Source organism: Marmota flaviventris, chromosome 16 (genome assembly GCF_047511675.1).
Source record: "Marmota flaviventris isolate mMarFla1 chromosome 16, mMarFla1.hap1, whole genome shotgun sequence".
Lineage (NCBI taxonomy): Eukaryota > Metazoa > Chordata > Mammalia > Rodentia > Sciuridae > Marmota > Marmota flaviventris.
The window spans coordinates 75938048-75956524 of record NC_092513.1 but is presented as its reverse complement, the minus strand read 5'-3'; the positions used below and the strand labels follow the sequence as shown (position 1 = coordinate 75956524).

General features: G+C 40.6%; 1 protein-coding gene across 1 annotated transcript; it reads right to left on the bottom strand.

Annotated features, from left to right (window-relative positions):
- Positions 1 to 966: 966 nt before the first annotated feature.
- Positions 967 to 6351, bottom strand: Cks2 (CDC28 protein kinase regulatory subunit 2). Its single transcript, XM_027955419.3, has 3 exons — positions 6072 to 6351; positions 2333 to 2460; positions 967 to 1300 (listed from the first exon to the last, which is right to left on the bottom strand). The coding sequence occupies exons 1-3, from the start codon at positions 6128 to 6130 to the stop codon at positions 1248 to 1250; spliced, it is 240 nt and encodes a 79-aa protein (XP_027811220.1). The 5' UTR covers positions 6131 to 6351; the 3' UTR covers positions 967 to 1247.
- Positions 6352 to 18477: the final 12126 nt, after the last annotated feature.

Genomic DNA, 18477 nt, shown 5'->3' with positions numbered 1-18477 from the left:
CTGATTTCAAAAGATGCTCAAGAAGTCTGAGAGTGCGCATGCTAATTTAAAGATGAGAAGATGTTTGCCTATAATGCAGACCACTTAAAGACTGGGGGCTAATTAAATTGAAATAAATCCCTTGCAGACTATTGAATAATACAGGTATTTTTTTCAAGCTATAAATGCTGGCAGTTCTTGTTCATGTTTCTGTCCAGATGGGTTCTCAGACTGTTACAATTAAAATTGCCTGTATAAACCCAAGCCTAAGGTCTGACAGGAAATCTGTGCTGAAGGTTGAAGGGTCACCATTGGCTGCCACCATTCCCTCTCAGCTAATATATTTTGTGTTCATTAAATACACTTTCTAAATAAAAGTGCCTGTGTTCCCTGGCCAACTCATCACTAAGCACATCAATTAAGATGTATCTGCTTTTAATGCAATTATTTTTTTAGTAGCTAAAAAGGCAATCTAAAAAAATGCAAAATATAACGTGAAGATGTTGTACAGTGCTTAACTTTTAATACTGACAATGTAATTGTTATACTGATACACGTATGAGTAAAAAAACAAATCCTACTTTAATGCACAATAAAAAATACGGGGAAAACCAAACAAAAAATTATCCCCACTTGGCAAATTGAGATAGTGGTTTCTCTGAAAACCCAATAGTAGTGGCACTTTTTTTAGATAAGTGGAAGGAACCCAAATAGTATTGAGGAGGCTTTTTTCCATTCACTTGGAGATTCTACACACTAATAACAAAGCTTTAAATCTACTTTGGTTCTAGTTTAATCACACACCTGTTTTTTGTTTCTTCAAGTAAATTCAATGGTGTCAACCCCCCACCATACCAAGCTATTTTAAACTCATTTGACATTTCTTTCATGTAAGTTTATTTCCTCAGGGTTAAAATTATAAAATGAAAATATCAATAGTCACAAATTAAATGTAAAAAAATATACCTCGGTAACTTCAAACGGTGGTAAATGCAACATACAAACTTTATTTAACAAAAGGAACAGGTAATGTCAAATAGGCACTTATATTAAAGAGAAAAACTGACTAGAAGAAATTTTATCTTAAACACCTTACAATAAGCTACTTGCAGTTGCATTTAACTGAGCTCTGTTGCTGTGAAGAATACAGCTCATGCACAGGTATGGATGAATGATTTGTACATTTTTCAAGTATTCACTGAATACTACCTTATATACACATATACATTAAATTTGAGAAAGATTTAATTGATGATCCCAGATAGACTTCATTTTTGTTGCTCTTTTGGAAGAGGTCGTCTAAAGAGAAGAATATGGGGTTCTGTGAAAAGAAAAAATGTTTAGTTTAATATGGTTAACAAAACTACTAAACTGATTCAACTATTAATGGGATTATTGTATCTAAATGAACTTTGCTTCAAAGTCACTATTAACAGTTATTGAAGGAAAACTTTTCTGATAATTAGAACATTCTTCTGATATTTTAGCCTGGAAACAAGTGTAAGTAGAGAAGGTTTACCTTCTACCTTTACAATCTCCATTCCAGTGAAAAGAAAAATATTCTATTGGGAAAAGTACATTCCCTTCAAATCAGCTACTAGCTCTCAACACTACTGTACATTAAAAACAACCAGGGATCCAGGTGCTGTGGCAGATGCCTATAATCCCAGAGACTCAGGAGGCTGAAGCAGGAGGAGTCCAAGTTTGAGGCCAGCCTCAAACTTAGTGAGAGTCTATTTGAAATTTTTAAAAAATTAAGGACTGGGGACGAACCTCTGTGGTAAAGCTTCCCTGGGGTTTAATCCCCAGTGCCAAAAAACACACACTACCCCGCCACAAACCCCAAAACAACAACAAAAAAAACAGGAACCCCTACCTCCATAGAACCCACTGTCAATAGATGGAGCCCCAAGAATCTGCAGTTCAGTTCCTTAGTTGCTTTTGTATTTTTTGGGGAAAGGCCCATTTGATTAGGTGCCCCAATACCAAGAAACATATGAACATGGGTGGCACATGTATGATCATAAGCTAATTTACTCTTAATGTAGCAAATTCCTTTTTTTTTTTTTTTTAATGAAGAGCTACGGAAGTTCCAGGTAATGACAAAATACTTTAGATACGATTAACAACGACAAATATTAAAACAGAACTATTTAAATTATTCTTGCAGGTAGAATAACGTAATATTCTCATTCCTATGGAATAGGAATGATCTCCGGGGACAGAAGGGCTCAGTCATTTAGAAATGCCAAGTTTATCAGAATCACTTTAAGATATCACTGAATGTTCATGTTACTAAAATTTGATACAGCCACTATTTTAAATTCAGTTGCCACTTTGTAGCAAAACTTACCTGGCTCATGAATCATGTAATGAACCCAGCCTAGACTCTGTTGGACACCAAGTCTCCTCCACTCCTCTTCGGACATTAGATGAGTTTTGGGTACTTGTTTGGAAAGTTCTCTGGGTAACATGACATGCCTGTTAGAAGATATAACCAAATATTAGTGATTTGCATCTTTCATACAATTACCATTTTATACATGTACCTTTAAGTTATTAAAAATTGTGTGGTGGAGTATGTATAGCTCAACAGTAGTGTTTGCCTGGCATGAGGGGAGGCTCTGGGTTCGGATTCCAGGCATCACAAAAAAACAAGGACACTAATAGCTTGAGTTTTGCCCTCAAAACAAAGTTCTTTAAAACAACTCTATGTTACAATGTCTTTGATGTCATAGAGTATACGACGAGTCAAGAGTATGCTGTGTCCCTAAGCAGAATACATTTTATTTGGGGCAAACTTTTTAACAGAATGCTTGCTTGTAAGTCAATCTTCTCCAGTTAACATCACCATTTAAGTCACATGGTTACATATCCTAGCCTCTCCTACAGCTAGGTTTGGTCATGAAACCAAATTCTGACCAACAGATAATCAGAAAACACACAAATTCATGAAAAATACCCTCAAAGGAAAAGAACTTAACCAACTCTTCTTTTTCTTCTTCCTGTTGGAATGGAGGGTGGGTGGTAAAGCAAAAGAGGTAAGAAGCCCGTTTCCTGATAGTAAAGCTCTCATTCCTGCCCTGGACTACTGGACTTTTACCTCATGGGAACAAAAATTTAGGGTAGTTAAATTTTGTGTCCTGTTAACACTAGATCAACAGCAGAAACAAGTTATTGTATACTGCAGAAATTGCTTTAGGCATCAAGTACTTTGTTCAAAATAAAAATTAAAAAAATACTAACACAATTTACATGTATTTACAACTTATATAGACCTTCAGTTTTCCAGTAAGTTACTTATAGCCAAAATTAGTCTTCAATGTCAAATCAAGACTATGTACAACTGTAGATTGATGAAGTTCTTAAAAACAAAACCACACCCCGTGTTTCCTTAGAGCATTTAATTTCCATAAAAAGATTTTACAAAAGACAATCCTCAGCCCCATATTTATCATTTCCAGGGATAGTAAGAGTTGTATACAGAGCCAACCACTCACTAACCCATTTTTATGACCAGTATGGGATTATCTAACCTGTCTGTAAGTCTGCTGGCTAGGCGATTAGTGCAACGTAGTCACATTTTAGCATATGCAAAAACTGAACCCATAACAGTTTGGTGCTTAAAATTGGTTATCAACTTAATTTTATGGTCAGTTAATTATGTACCAATTTAGTATTATTTGCAAGGCAAAAGTAAGGCTTAGAGTAAGTTATATAGACAGATTATGCTCACTACCGCAGACCATAGAATTTTCACCAATTCCAGTGAATTATAAGGGGATTTGTAGTACACATCAATAATCACTCATTCTTGAAAAGCTGCTTAGCTTTTTAGGCTCTACAAAAACTCCTTGTATATTCAATACCTTGTATATTGTTGATTAGTATCAAGACAATGAAATGTTTTTGTACACTTGCTTTCATGAACAGAATATCTACATAAATGTAGAATTATTTAAATGTAAGTTTCCAAGTCTTATCTTCATAAACCATATAAACTGGCTCTCCTTTGTTGGAGTTAAGAGGCAAAAATTTTTAAGTAGATTTAAACTCCCATAGTGATTCTACCTGTATTTTACTACATGGTGACAGTTTCCAAAATAACTGCATCCAACTTTTACTTCAGTTGAAATAACAGTACAGATATCATTTTTGCCACTGGGGATAGATCCCTCATGCATGTGAGAACAGTTTTTAACCCCTGGATACATCTCAGCCCAAGTATTAATAATTACCAAGAGTTAATAATCCTCAGTTTTCTTCCTGCAAAGACAAGACTCCCATGATCCTAGAAAAGATATGGCATCCATCTATTTTATAGCCTTTACAAAAAGTATGCAAGTGCAAGAGAAAGGACTAGAAAATTAAGTCTGCAAATACAAAAGAAAAAAAAACCAGACTGCTCACAGAAAAAAGAAATATTGCATGTAGCACCACTATATACAAACCACCCTAGATTCACACCTCAGTGGTGAATTATCAGTATGTACTCCCAGCTTTCAGGAGATTGTTAACCTACATAAGGTTAAGTGGCTTGGTCAATTAAGATCAGTTCCTTCAGGTGTGCAGGTACACACCTGTAATCCTACCCACTGGGGAGGCTAGGCAGAAGAATAGCTCAGTAGGAAAGCATTCCTACGGTCAATTCCCCAATATCAGCAAAATAAAACCAGAAACTTAAAACTATATTGGGTTAAAATAAAGTATTTCAGACATGCCAAGATATTCTTCTATACATTACCACAAACAACGTTGTACATCAGATTTAGTGCCTATCATAGAAGATCATTCGAGTATATTAAAAATGAAGAGACCACTAACAGATGTCAGAGAAGTATTTTAGTCTAATTTTAATAGTATGCCCTAGAAGAAATTTACATAGACCCATAAAAGTTTACTCTAAATACTTGGTTCCAGATTGTTCCAAAATTTATAATTCGCCAAATTTTAGAAAGATACTAGTTTACATTCAGTCCCTTGTTGGATATCCCCAGTTGGGCTCTTGGTTAACATCATCCCACAATTACCACTGAGCAATGTATAGTTACTACGTAAAGATTTCAAATGCATGTATGGCCAGAAAAGTGAGATTTTTTTTTTTTCCTAAGAATATGAAGCAATTCAAATAATACTAACAGTTAAAACGGCCTGGAGTAATATTGCTTTCTTCCTGTAACCTCCCCCTGACTAAGGTTGAGGGCAAAAAGACCACCCACTCAAAACGTAAATTTCTTCCTCAAACAGCGTTCTTGGAAATCTCTTCCAAGAGGGCAAACAAAAACAAGGTCACCGTGGCCAAGGGCAGCTTTTCCCAGAATGCAGCATTGTAGTTAGGACAAGGGGTGGCCTGGTCCTTGAAGCCACGCCCCAATTAAATTAAGTTCGATACACAACAAGGCCAACACATTTTAAGCATCCCCACCTCCCACAATTCCATTTGCTGAATTTTACTGGTCCCAGTTGAGCCTCTACTTTCTAGTGCACCGCTGCAGAATTCGCAAGTCAAAAAACGCAATTTGCTCACAGTATACGAGCAGGGGAAAGTGCCTAAAATCCACTCGGGTTGTCCACTGGGTCCTGGAACGAGGCCCGGTCAATCGTTGTGCTTTGCGCGAGCGCACCCTCGCCTCCGCCATCGCTCCGGTAAACAGTCGCAAATCCCCGCGGGGCTCCTTTCTCGGGGACTCCGCTCAGCCTAACTTTCAGTACCGCCAACTTCAAAAGCAAGCCAGCGCCTTTCCCCAGGGCCCGCCGCGACCCGGCAAAGCCCGCACTGGGCTGATCCGCCAGGCCGCGTCCCTTACTGCCCACGGCGCGCCCGGCACCCGCCGCCCCTGATTCCGCGGCGCGGAGCCTCCCGGGCCGGTTCCGGTCTGGGCACGAAACCCCGGCCGTGAGCGCCGCTCCTCCATCTCAGGGTTGGCGAACAAAGGCATCCTCCATGCGCCCCGACTCCGGGGCGGCGAGGGCTCGGAGCGACCCCAGCCCTCCACCTCCCGCTGCAGCCCACCTTCGCCACCTCCCGCCTCCGCCTCGGCCCACGCCATCCCGCCAGAAGAGGCCAAGTGGGGTCCGCGAAAGCCGCTCACCGGTACTCATAGTGCTCGTCGAAGTACTTGTCCGAGTAGTAGATCTGCTTATGGGCCATACTGCCGGCGCGCAGCGGGGCGGAAACGAGGCGGAAACCGGACTGCAGAACGGGCGAAGCGGAACGCACGTCCGTTTCAGGCCAGGGCAACGACTCGACTAAAACCAACGACCGCAGGCCCAACGCTCTGGATTTGAATCCGACAGCCCAGCGCTGATTGGGCAGCAGCTCCGACCAATCACGTTTCAAGCAACCACTAGAGGGCGGAGCCAGCGCCCAGCCTCTCACTGCTCCTTCTCCACGGCCTTCTCTTCCGGTTAGCCAATCAGAGGCCTGTTGCGAGGTTACCCAGGGGAGGAAGTAAAAGTTTGGTTAGGCGAGGAGTGGGCGGCCCAGACGGACAGGGGCGTGGTCAGAAGAGGGCGGAACCAGGACATTAAGAGCAGCAGGGAGCGTGCGCGGGGTTTTAGAAAGTTCCAGGGTTGCGGAGCCGTTGTGCGTGGAGCTGTGGGTGGGTGAAATATCGCGGGGTTTGGCGGGACCGGAAGCGCTGTCCGCGGGGCTCTGTGCGGAATGGATCCCTTGGGTGATGCCAGGTGCTCCCGGCCTCTCGCGCTCAATCTAGTTTGAAAAGGGTTGAGAAGCAGAAGGCAGAGGGTCTGAGGAGGCTGCGCCGCCCTCTCGGCTCACCTGTCCCCAGGTGTGCTTGCCTGCCCCGAGCCTGACTTCCGGCGCGCCCTCTGCGAAGCGGCGGAGGCCGCGAATGGTGGTGGGCCTTCCCTTCTGGCCACGCCCCGCCACCCAGGTGTGGGGAATTCAGGCGTTTAGGTGTTCGCCCCGGCCCTCGGTGACGACGCTCTGATCCGCTGACGGATTAAAGTAATTTTAGAAATGCGTCTCCCCTCGCCTTGGTGTCGAGTCCTAGCCTTAAACTTCCGTTCATGTTAACCACGAAAGCACGCCACGAGGCGAAGAGCGGTAAAGGGCCCCGTTTTCCGCAGTGAGCATGCGTCATTTTAATATCAGCCCAGGTCACGTAAAGTTTTAAGTGTGGGTTCCAGCCCCACGCTGCCCTCACGGCTGCCCTCGCACACCACAGGGCCGGCGGGTGAAGTACGGAGACGGTGCCCGGACGGGCAGGTGCCCGCAGGGTGTTTTCTGATGGAGGCCTTTTCCAGGTTTCACAGCCCACTTTCGTCCTCTAACTTAGAGATAGAGGAGGGAAGAAGCAAGCTCTTCTGACTTCATGTAAAGGCACTAATTACCTCCTATGCCGTCACCTGGGATTGGAAGTGGGATTGGGGTTTTTAACGAGCATGTGATGACATATAACGGTTCTTAACACTCGAATTTAAGATCTCTGCTGGACATGGTGGTGCATGCCTGTGATCCCAGCGGTTTTGGACGCTGAAACAGGAGGATCACAAGTAAGAGACCAATCTCCAATTTGGCAAGAACTGTCCCCCAAAAATAAAAAGGGCTGGGAAAGTAACACGGGGGTAAAGCATCCTGGGTTAATCTTCCAGTCCCCAAAACAAAACACCTTCAGGTCTCCATTTAAGAATTCCCTCCTATGAAATGTCTTAAAATCACCCTCTTTAGAGAAATTACCTTGCTTTTTTCCTTTACTCTCTGTTGTTAAAAGTCTGTGGGCTTCTGGCCCACCGTTTATTACACTTTGAAATTGCATGTTTGCTTAGGTATTGTTTTCCTGGATCTGCACTGTATATACTCTTCCTGTGTTCACTATAGAGGACATGTCTGCTTCGTTCCCCACTCCATGCCTAGCACAATACCAGAGTCCTTTGCACAGGAGAAGCATACAGTAGTAGAATATGCCTAAATAGGCATCGGGTACTGTGGCAGTAAAGACGTGAATTAACTGTTAAGGGAGATAATGAAATTATGAACTTTCTGGCAGAACCAGGAAAAGTTTTCTTAGGGCAAGTCTTTTGAAAGAGCTCACAACCCAAATGCCACAGATCCCAGTGACTGAGGGAGGAGGATAGCAAGTTGGAGGCCAGTCTCAGCATATTGCTAGGCCCTAAGCAATTTAATGAGACCCTGTCTCATGAGAAAAAAATAGAAAGGGCTTGGGATATGGCTCAGTGGTAAAGCACCCCTGGGTTCAATCCCCTGTACAAAAAAAAAAAATGTGGAAAATTTCAGTAATCAATAATCAACTCCATAACTCAGCTTTGGCCATTACCATTTTGCCAATCATGGGCAAGCTTTTTATTTTTCTTTATAAAGAGATATCAGGTCATTTCACTTTTAATACTTTCAGATATATCTCTACTTGTGTATGTGCATCTCAAGAAAAAAATTTTCAAATGTTTACTCACCAGTTATTATTATGTTTAGAGTTCTTTAGTATTCTCTGAGAGCTGGTTTGAATTAGATTTCCCTGATTATCTCACAGAATACTTTTTTTACAGTTGGTTTGAATCTGCATCTAAATTCAACCAAAATTCATTGTATTTTGTTTGTCTCTTTTAATCATTCAACAATCTCAGACACACACACCACCTTTTAAAGTATCAATTTATCAAATCAGGTCTTCTGTCTAAAGCATTCCACTGTTTGGATTTTTATCATTTCTTTCTTGTATAATTTACTGTTTCTACCCCCTGTTTTTCTTTTTGCCTTTTTTGGCAGTACTATGGATTGAACCAAGCCTTGCAGTGATAGGCAAGTACTGAATGAACTACCTTCCCATATCATGCACCCCTCCTTAAAAAAAAAAAAAAAGTTTGGAGACAGGATCTGTCTAAGTAGCCCAGGTGGCCTTGGATTTATAATCCTTCTGCCTCAGGCGCTGAGTAGCTGGGTTTACAGGTGTTCACCACTGTGCCCAGCATATTTCCCGTATTAAAGTCTAGTACTAAGGTATAAAAAAAAATATATAAGTAACAAACAAGTAGTAGACTAATAAGGAGTCCAGCTCCAGAATGAAGCCCTGTCTCTCTTTTATTTTTTCCTTTTTTCAGTGCTGGGGATTAAGCCCAAGCAAGACTTTAGCACATTGTAGGCAAGTACTCTGCCACTGAACTACATTCCAAACCCAGAATTAGGTTTCTTACTCTATACTGTTTCTTAAAATTCCACAGGTAGAAAACCAGGAGAGAGCCGAGGGCTGGGTGTGTTGGCACACGCCTCTAACCCCAGCTACAGGATGTTGAGTCAGAAGGATGTCAAATTCACGGCCAGTATTGGCAAGACCTCCATCTGGAAAATAAAAATAATAGAGTTCCCCTGGGTTCAATCCCCAGTACTGAGAATTAAAGGAGAGGGAGAGAGAGAATATAAACCAGGACAGGGGAATAGGATGTGGAGATCATGGAGAGAAAGTGATGTAAAATGAATCTAGGAGGACTGATGTGGTAGAAAGTTGCCCAGTGATGTCTACATCCTAATCTCTGGAACCTGTGAATATGTTACTTTAGACACCAAAGAACTTTCCAAATGAGTTGTTTTTTTTTTTCGGGGGGGCGGGGAAGGGCCTTACTGGGGATTGAACTCAGTAGGCACTGAACCACTGAGCCACATCCCAGCCCTATTTTGTATTTTTATTTAGAGACAGTGTCTCATTGAGTTGCTTACCACCTCACTGTTGCTGAGGGTGGTTTTGAATTCACAATCCTCCTGTCTCCGCCTTCTGAGCCACTGGGATTACAGGTTGCGCTGCTGCCCGGCTCCAAATAAGGTTTTGAGATGTTACAGATGGGCTGGGTTTATGGCTCAGTTGGCGGAGCCCTTGCCTAGCACCACACATAAAAAAATAAATAAATAAAATAAAGGTATTGTGTCCATCTACTATAAAAATATTTTTAAATAAAGATTTTGAGATAGGAAGATTATACTGGATTATTGAGGTGGGCTGATGTTATCACAAGGGTCCTTGATGGGAAGAAGACAAGAGGGTCAGAGAAAGTGCTGTGACTTGAGCAAGAATAAGTGATGTGACATGAGGCAAGGGAGCAGGTGGCCTTTAGAAGCTGGGAAAAGCAAGGAACAGATTCTTCCCTAGTTTCCAGAAGGAACTCAGTTCTCCTGGCACCAGGACTTTATCATGGTAATACCTATTTTGGACTTTTGACTTCTGGAACTCTAAGCCAATAACTCTAAGCTCATTTTAAGCCATTGAATTCATGATCATTTGCTAAAATGACAATAGTAAAGTAAGACCGTGCATTGTGTCAGCCTAGGAAAGGATTCTTGGACTCTCTGCTAAGAAATCGATTCCTTTAGATTACTGTCAGTCTTTCTGATAGTGTCAGCAAGGAAATAGCAGATCAGATGAGATAAAGATAACTGAGAGGAATGTGGAAGATGTACTAGAAGGAACTACAGGTGATACCTGTTAGGAAGTTGTGGCAGTTAGCAGGATGTTTAGTCATAATGAGGATTTCCATCATGACAGCAGGGTTGATTAGGAAAGAGTAGATCTAATTCCAGTAGAATTAAATGTCTCTGCTGTGTGGGGGACGGGGGTCGGAGGGGGTGTGCAAGGGCTTGAACCAGGTCTTCAAACATGGCAAGTGCTCTATCACTCAGCCCCCGCCTGCTTTTTTTTTTTTTTAACTTTTTTTTTTTTTAATGAGTCTTCAGTAAGTTTAGGATTTAATTAATTTCTGTTGGAAAAGTATTGGCCCACCCTAAACTAAGGTTAGAGCATGATGAAGTTATCACATCTTCAACCTACTACCTGGAACTTCTTGACTTCACTAGCAGATCATTAGTGCCGTGATAAAGAGGCCAGTGGCCAAGTATCTCCAGCTGGTGCATATTCATTCAGCAAATAACTTACCAAGCAAAGTGCCGCGCAGGGTCCTAGGAGGGCTTTATTCCCAGGCATAGCTTGATTCTACTGCTCCGAATGAAAGTGCTAACTCTTTAGAAGGCACTTTAAATTTTGCATAAACATTGTTCATTGTCCATTTGAACCTCTACATCAACCATGTAAAATGGGCAGGGTGCATAAAAGAAGTTCAGCTACAAAGCCTTCTTTGATTAAAACTTCTGAATCTACATAAGACAAAATTTTACATGTGTGTAGGTAATAAAAAAATGTTACCAGTGCATCAGCACACACCTCCAGCAATTCTGGAAGCTCAAGCAGAAGGATCACAGGTTTGAACCTGCATCAACAACTTAGTGAGACCTTTTTTAAAAATAAATAAATAAATAAATAAACAGGACTGCTGATGTAGTTCAAGAGAAAAATGCTGCTGTGTTCAATCCCTAGTAAACTCCCTCCCGCCAAAAAAAAAAAAAAAAAAGAGTCAATAGAAGTGAATTATAACAGGGAATTCTATGTGTAAGGAGTAGATCAAGAACATAATTAAAAATGTGTTCTCCTTTCCCTACTAATGTAGGCAGCACAAGGTAGGTCATGACTACTTCAGAACCACCAGTACAGAGTCAAACTGAAGGTAGAGCTCCAACTGCTTACTGTCTGTCACACTTGATTTTTAGCTAATGTCTGTGCATGAGGGAGAAGCAGATTGTATGTGCCATTTCAGTGACTGCACCCTTGACGTTCAATATGTTACTGTACATTTATATATAACTCAATTTAAAAACTTAATTCCCACCTAACTCATAGCACGCTTCCTAGTATGCTTTATTCAATTTTGTTTTAAAGATACAGAAATAAAATTAAAATACTCTCCTTACTAATTTAAAAGGAATGTACAATATCAGATGATCCCTCCTCTGTTACCACAGATTTACCCACTCATCATGAGGCAGGATCACCATCCCAGATTAAAACCCTGGGCTAGAGCTTGTGTTTTATTTTTGGCTGCCTGACTGCAAAGCCACTCATGCTTGAATGCCCACACAGTCTGTTGTTGCCCCAGGTTTCCTGGACTACTCTAACATTAGTCACCACCAAAGAGTTGTTTTGAACCTGAGCAGTTCTTTTGTTTTAAGGAGCAAGTATAAGACAAGCTCGGTTAACAAATACATTAAGTCATCTCATTATGGGAATAGGAATTAAAATTGTATGCTTTCAATTGAGTCAGAAAAACAATCAAGAGATTTTCCAATGAAAGGCTGGTTCTTCATCAAAATCATATAAAAACCCCTGACAGAGAGTCACTGATGGTACCCTCTTTGGGACCCCTCCCATACTGTGGGAGCTTTCCTTGCTTGCTTCTAACAAATCTGTTACTGAATTCTAACCCTCCATTGTCTGCATGCTTCATTCTTTGGGTGTGTGAGACAAGAACCCTCCAGCATTCACAAGACTCGTGTTACAATATCATTGTAGTCAGTACAGAAGAATTCTGAGACTTCAAAAGTTTCTCCCCACCAGCAAGAACACTCTTCTGTGGTAGTAGACGTCAATTCAATTCCATTCTGACTCTGTTCACCAGGACACAGCATCAGATCCCACACGTTGTGGGCTTAGTCCCAAGTACTGCTTCCCACACTTAAAGCACCAACTACTCTGATCAACAAGCCAATCTGGGTTCCCATGACCCCCCTGGGAACTGGACTGATTTGATCAGGTGGCTTGTAGAACTCAAGGGAACACTTATGCTGACTAGTTCCTAATGCAGACACACAGGTGGAGAGGTGTGGGATGGGGGGAGCACGGAGCTTCCAAGTCCTCTCCAGGAACACACCTTCTTCCAGGAACCCCACATGTTCAGTTATCCTGAAACTCTCCCACCCTTGTCCTTTTGGTTTTTTTGAAAGCTTCATTACAAAGACAAGATTGATTAAATCACCAGCCATTGGTCATCAACTTAGCCTTCTGTCTCTTTCCCTTCCCCAGAGGTGGTTGGTGGGACTGGAATGCCTGACCCTCTAATCCACCCTTGATCTTTCCAGTTACCAGCCCCCATTCTGAAGCTCGATGAAGGCTGCCAGTCACCAGTCAACATTAGCATACAAAAAGACACCAGTGCTTCAGGGATTCCAAGGATTTTAGTAGGATCAATATGCCAGGAATAAGGGAACTAAGACCAAATATGTTTCATAATATCACAGTGAAATTCACAACATGAACAGTATAAAGAAAAAATTTAATAGATGCAAAAAGAAAAACATTTGATAAAATTTACCACATATTTATAGTACAAACTCTTAATAAAGCCACTGCTCACTGATTTAATTACAAGTAAGAGGAAAGTTTGTTAGCCTAGAAATGGTGTCTATTAAAAAAGGGTTAACATAATTCTTATGAGGGAAACATTAAAGGCATTCCCTTTAATTGTTTCTTTAGCTTCAATTACATTGAGTAATACTGGAAACTAGCCAGCACCCTAAAGAGAAGAAATTTAAAGAATAATAATTGCACCGAGGGCCATGGTTCACACCTGTAATCCCAGAAACTTGGCAATTAACCTTAAGCAATTTAGGAGACCCTGTGTCAAAATAATAAAAAGGGCTGGGGATGTGGCTTAGTGGTCAGCACCTCTGGGGGTTCAAACCCCGCCCCCTACAGAAAAGCATAATAATTGCAAAGGAAGAAATAAAGCTGTCATTTGCAATTGACACAGTTGTCTGTGAATCTGAGTGTGAGATCAATGTTTCAGACATCAATAACATACAAATAAAAGTAAATTACATTCATGTATACCAGAAACAAATAGCTAGAAAGCATATTTAAAAAGAAATACCGTGACTTTTGTATCAAATGTCACAAACATAGGAGTTAAGATAGACAAAACCCTAACAGTCAAAATTATAAAACTTTAAGAGACATAAAAGATTTGAATAAATGGAAAAAATATATTCATGTTTATGAACATTTAGTATGGTAAAGACATAAATTTTCTCCAGATTCATCTGTCAATACGGTTCCAATAATATCCCATTCAACGAACTTCCTTAATTGATCTCAAAAGGGCCAAGAAGAGCAAACACATTTGAGTGGACTTCGAGAGCATGATTTATTAAGAAGCTGTAGTACTGAAGACAGTGTGGCTCTGTCAAAGGAGGAGGGTCTGAGGAGGTCCCAGAGAGGGGGACCTCATTCAGGACGATGGGGTCCTTCACATACATGATACAAAAAATGTTCAGCATGAGTCAGATGTTCTTCAAGTGAGGACCATGCACCTGAAGAATGCAGGCTTTCTGAAGGTGAAAAGCAATTCCTTGGTGTGGGGTTTTATATATGGAGGGACAGTATCTAGGGGCTGAACTAGAGGAGGATGTCGGGCGGAGTAAGTTATTTCATCCCAGTTTTCCTTATGGTTGAATATTACCCTGGCCTCATGCTGCTCTTTACAGAGAAGGACTTGGGCACATGCACTTGGGCCAGGCTGCTCAGGAGCTGCTTCTTTTGCATTCCAAGGGATCATGAGGACTTTCTTTTAAGACACAGTATATCTTTTTCCCTCTGTATCCATAAATTTCTATCGTAGCACTAGCTTATAAAAAAGAAGAGAATGTGGGACTGGGGATAGACTGGAATAAATAGCTCTGTATAGTGTTCAGTGTAGCTTCCTTGTAGGTCCCCTTTATCATTTTAAAGATCTTACACTATTAGTTTGCTTAATTTTTATCATAAATAGATGTGGTATTTCATTCAATATATGTTTTTATTTTATTTTATTTTTTAAACTTTTTGGTACCTGGGATTGAACTTAGGGGCACTAGACCACTGAGCCACATCCCCAGCCCTATTTTGTATGACAGGGTCTTGCTGAGTTGCTTAGCACCTGGCCATTGCTGAGGCTGGCTTTGAACTCACAATCCTCTTGCCTCAGCCTCCTGAGCCACTGGGATTACAGGTATGCGTCACTGTGCTGGCTTAAGTTTTTTATTTTATATATTTGATTCATTATTTTAGAATTATGAATATCAATGGATATGAAAGGATATAAATAACTGCAGTCTTGAGGGAGTCACACAGAAATATTATTGAAAACCAGATAGTTGAAATTTAAAAGTTTAATAGGTAGACTGAAAGCACAGTAGATACAAATGAAGAACAAATTAGTGAACTAGATCAGGTTAGCCAATAGATGCAGAAAGCACCAGGAAGGGAGAAGGAGATGGAAAACAGGAAGCAAAAAACCAGAGGTTAAAAGCGGAAGTGACAGAAGTCCTTACGAGAGTCCCAAAGGGAGGGGGAAAAGCAAAGAGAGGGGAGGAAATACTTATACAAAGAAGGGCTGTGAATTCCCAAGTTTTAAAGAAGATAAAAGACTTCATTCAGATTGAAAGGGTTTATAGAGCACCAAATTGTGTGTGTGTGTGTGTGTGTGTATCAGTCACCATGGAAAGATGATAGTGCAATTTCAGAAGATCAAAGACCAAGGAAAGTTCTTAAAGCTCCCAAGGTAAAATTGCAGGTTACAGAAAGCAACCAGAATAGATTGGCAATGACAACCTGAAAAGCGGCCCTGGATTCAAGAAGAAAATGGTTACTGTTCACAAAGTGTTGAATGCAAGAGTAAAAATAAATACAAGGCAACAATGCAAAATGTATTAGAAATAAGGCAGAGGCAGGAGGAGCGAAAGTTCAAGGCTAACTGTGGCAACTTAGTGAGACCCTGTGTCAAAAAACATAAAAAGGTCCAGTGATATCATTCAGTGGTAGAATATCACTTGATTCAATCCCCAATATGGGGTGGGGGTGGGAGGATGGAAATAAAGCAGTCTTTGTTAAAACTGCAGTTACTAATATGCTTTCATCTCTTTCTTAAAACTTATATTCATAATTAAAAAACAATTATTTATTCAATTTATAACAGTACTTAGCACATGTATAGTCCTAAAAGGCACAGATGTAAAAAGATGTTTATTGTTCATGCATAAACAAGGAAAACTGTTATTTTTAAAATTTAAATATTTATTTATTTACTTGATTAATTTTTTTGTTGTTTGGGTTTGCTCAAACTGGCCTCAAACTCTTGGGCTCAAGCGATCTTTCTGCTCAGCCTCCTGAGTATCTGGGACTATAGGCATACACTACCATACCTCCTGCAAAATTGCTATGTTGATTGCTGGGACAGAGGTGACCAGAGGGAAGGGTCCTCGCTAAGGAATTTAACTTCACAGCTACTAATAAATTTAGGAATTTGAAAGAGATTAGGAATCCATTACCAGAACTGGTAGCTACAGTCACTTTGTTTCTGCTACCATCTGCAGTAGCAAAACAAGATGTTTCAAATACCACATCCCTGTTTGGGGTAAATTTTAAAGTATTCACAAATACCCCTCCTCCTAGTATACAATGAGAATTCACCACTCTTTCCTTAGATAAGTGAAATCAATTTTTTTTCACCTCTAGTCTGGTCTTTTGACTTCCTATGACCAACAGATTATGGGTAAAGTGGCATTCAGCAGTTTCTGAGGCTAGTCCTTAGGAAGCACTGCAGTTTCTACCTGTTGGAATGCTGTCTAGGAATGTGATTGATTTCAGGAAGATATGTAGGGAAGCACTAAGTTGCCTAGGTGTCCATTAGCACCAAACAGCATACACCTTGACGGAGGGCAAGGGAAACGGGGATGTAACTGCCCCAGCAACCCTCAGAAGCCTGAAAAGGAATCAATTATTTTAAGTCACTAATGTGGGAAGGTAGTCTGTTAAGCAGCAACAGACAACAGATCCCTTTTATCTTTGTGCTGAATTCAAGTCTTACCCAAGTAAACCCTGAGAATCACAGCAGCACCGAGATCCAGGAAGCGCTCTTCATCTTCCAACCTCTGTAGCATCAGAAGAGCGTTGAAACAGATCATGAAGAAGACACACTGTTAGGCTATAAACTAATGGGAAACCCTACTCAAAATATGTCTTTCAGAAAGTCAGTTTATATCCAAGAAACAGAGGGAAAACAGTCCAACTCATTTCATGAGGCTAGCATAAAATTTCAGAGAAGGGAAATAGTTCATGAACACCAAAGTGGAGTCCTTTGGATTTTAAATACAGATGTAAATTTAGCTACTGAACCCAACATTGCCTTTATCAAGGATTTGTCTCCAAAACTTAATAACGATGAATGTAATGGCCATAAGTCAATCTATCGATATAATTAACATGTTAATGGACAAAAGAAAAATGAAATAGCAAGGTGGGCTGGGGATATAGCTCAATTGGTAGAGTGCTTGCCTCACATGCACAAGGCCCTGGGTTCAAACCCCAGCACCACAAAAACAACAACAACAAAAAAAAAAAACCCAGAAATAGCATGTCAATAGATGTAGAAAAGCTTCTTATAAAGTTGAACCCTGATTTATAATAAAAATAATTAGAGTAAAAGAAAACCTTATTTGATAGAAACTATATACAAATACCTACAGCCAGCACATATTCAGTAGAGAAACCATCTTAATTAGGTTTTTCACTGCTGTGACTAAAAGATCTGACCAGAACAATTGTAGAGGAGGCAAAGTGTATCTGGGGGCTCACGGTTTCAGAAGTCTCAGTCCATAGACAGCTGGCTACATTCCTGGGGCTCAAGGTGAGATGAGACTGAACATCATGGCCCAAGAGTGCGGTGAAGGGAAGCAGCTCACATGATGATCAGGCAGTAGCATGTGAGAGTCCACTCTCTAGATACAAAAATATATACCCCAAAGCCACACCCCCAATGCCTACCTCCTGCAGCCACACCCTACCCACCTTCAGCTACCACTTAGTTGATTCCTATCATCGGACTAATCCGCTGATTGGGTTAAGACTCACAACCCAATCATTTCTCCCCTAAACATTCTTGCTTTGTTTCACATGTGAGCTTTTGGGGGACACCTGACATCCAAACCATAATAGAACCTGAGACATACCCACTTTAAAACTGGGAATAGTACAAAGATGCCTACTGTTACTGCATGCAGATATTCCATGTGTACCATGATGTAAAAAAGATTGCAAGCACGGCTACAAAGTAAGATTTAATCTCACAATGAATGAAAACAAAAGATAACCTGTACAAATATCAAGGTATAACACGTTTATGGTACTGCCTATGTACTATTGTGAGATGTCTGTATTCCCCAAATAAATTTATAAATCCATTGCAATCCCAGAAAAAATTCTAGAGAGTTTTTTTTTTTTTTTTTTGAGAAAGTTGAAACATTCATTCTAAAATTTATATGGAGGAATAAAGGTACATAAAGAGCTAACTCAATTTTTTAATGATAAAGGAACCCAGGAAAACCATAAAACAGAGTAAGCTGTGCAGAAATAAATTCAAGTATATATGAGGGTAGATATTTGAAAAGCATGGAACCACATATGGTAGGATAAGTATATAGTTGAGAAAAATGTTCCATACAAAGATTAAAAATGGAAAACATCTTCATGACCCCAGAGTCATAAGAAGCAGGACAGTTATGTAAGTGTAGCTATGAGACCAATAGATGATGGGTTAGACTACAAGAATAGTATTTCCACAAAATATATTTGTAATCAGGGTCTTGGTGCAAGACATTGGCAAGACACT

Coding starts and splice junctions, on each gene's coding strand:
- Cks2 (XM_027955419.3), bottom strand. CDS start 6,130: ATGGCCCATAAGCAGATCTACTACTCGGACAAGTACTTCGACGAGCAC. Junction 2,461..6,071: donor GACGAGCACTATGAGTACCG/GTGAGCGGCTTT, acceptor ATCTTCTAACAG/GCATGTCATGTTACCCAGAG. Junction 1,301..2,332: donor TTACATGATTCATGAGCCAG/GTAAGTTTTGCT, acceptor TTCTTTTCACAG/AACCCCATATTCTTCTCTTT.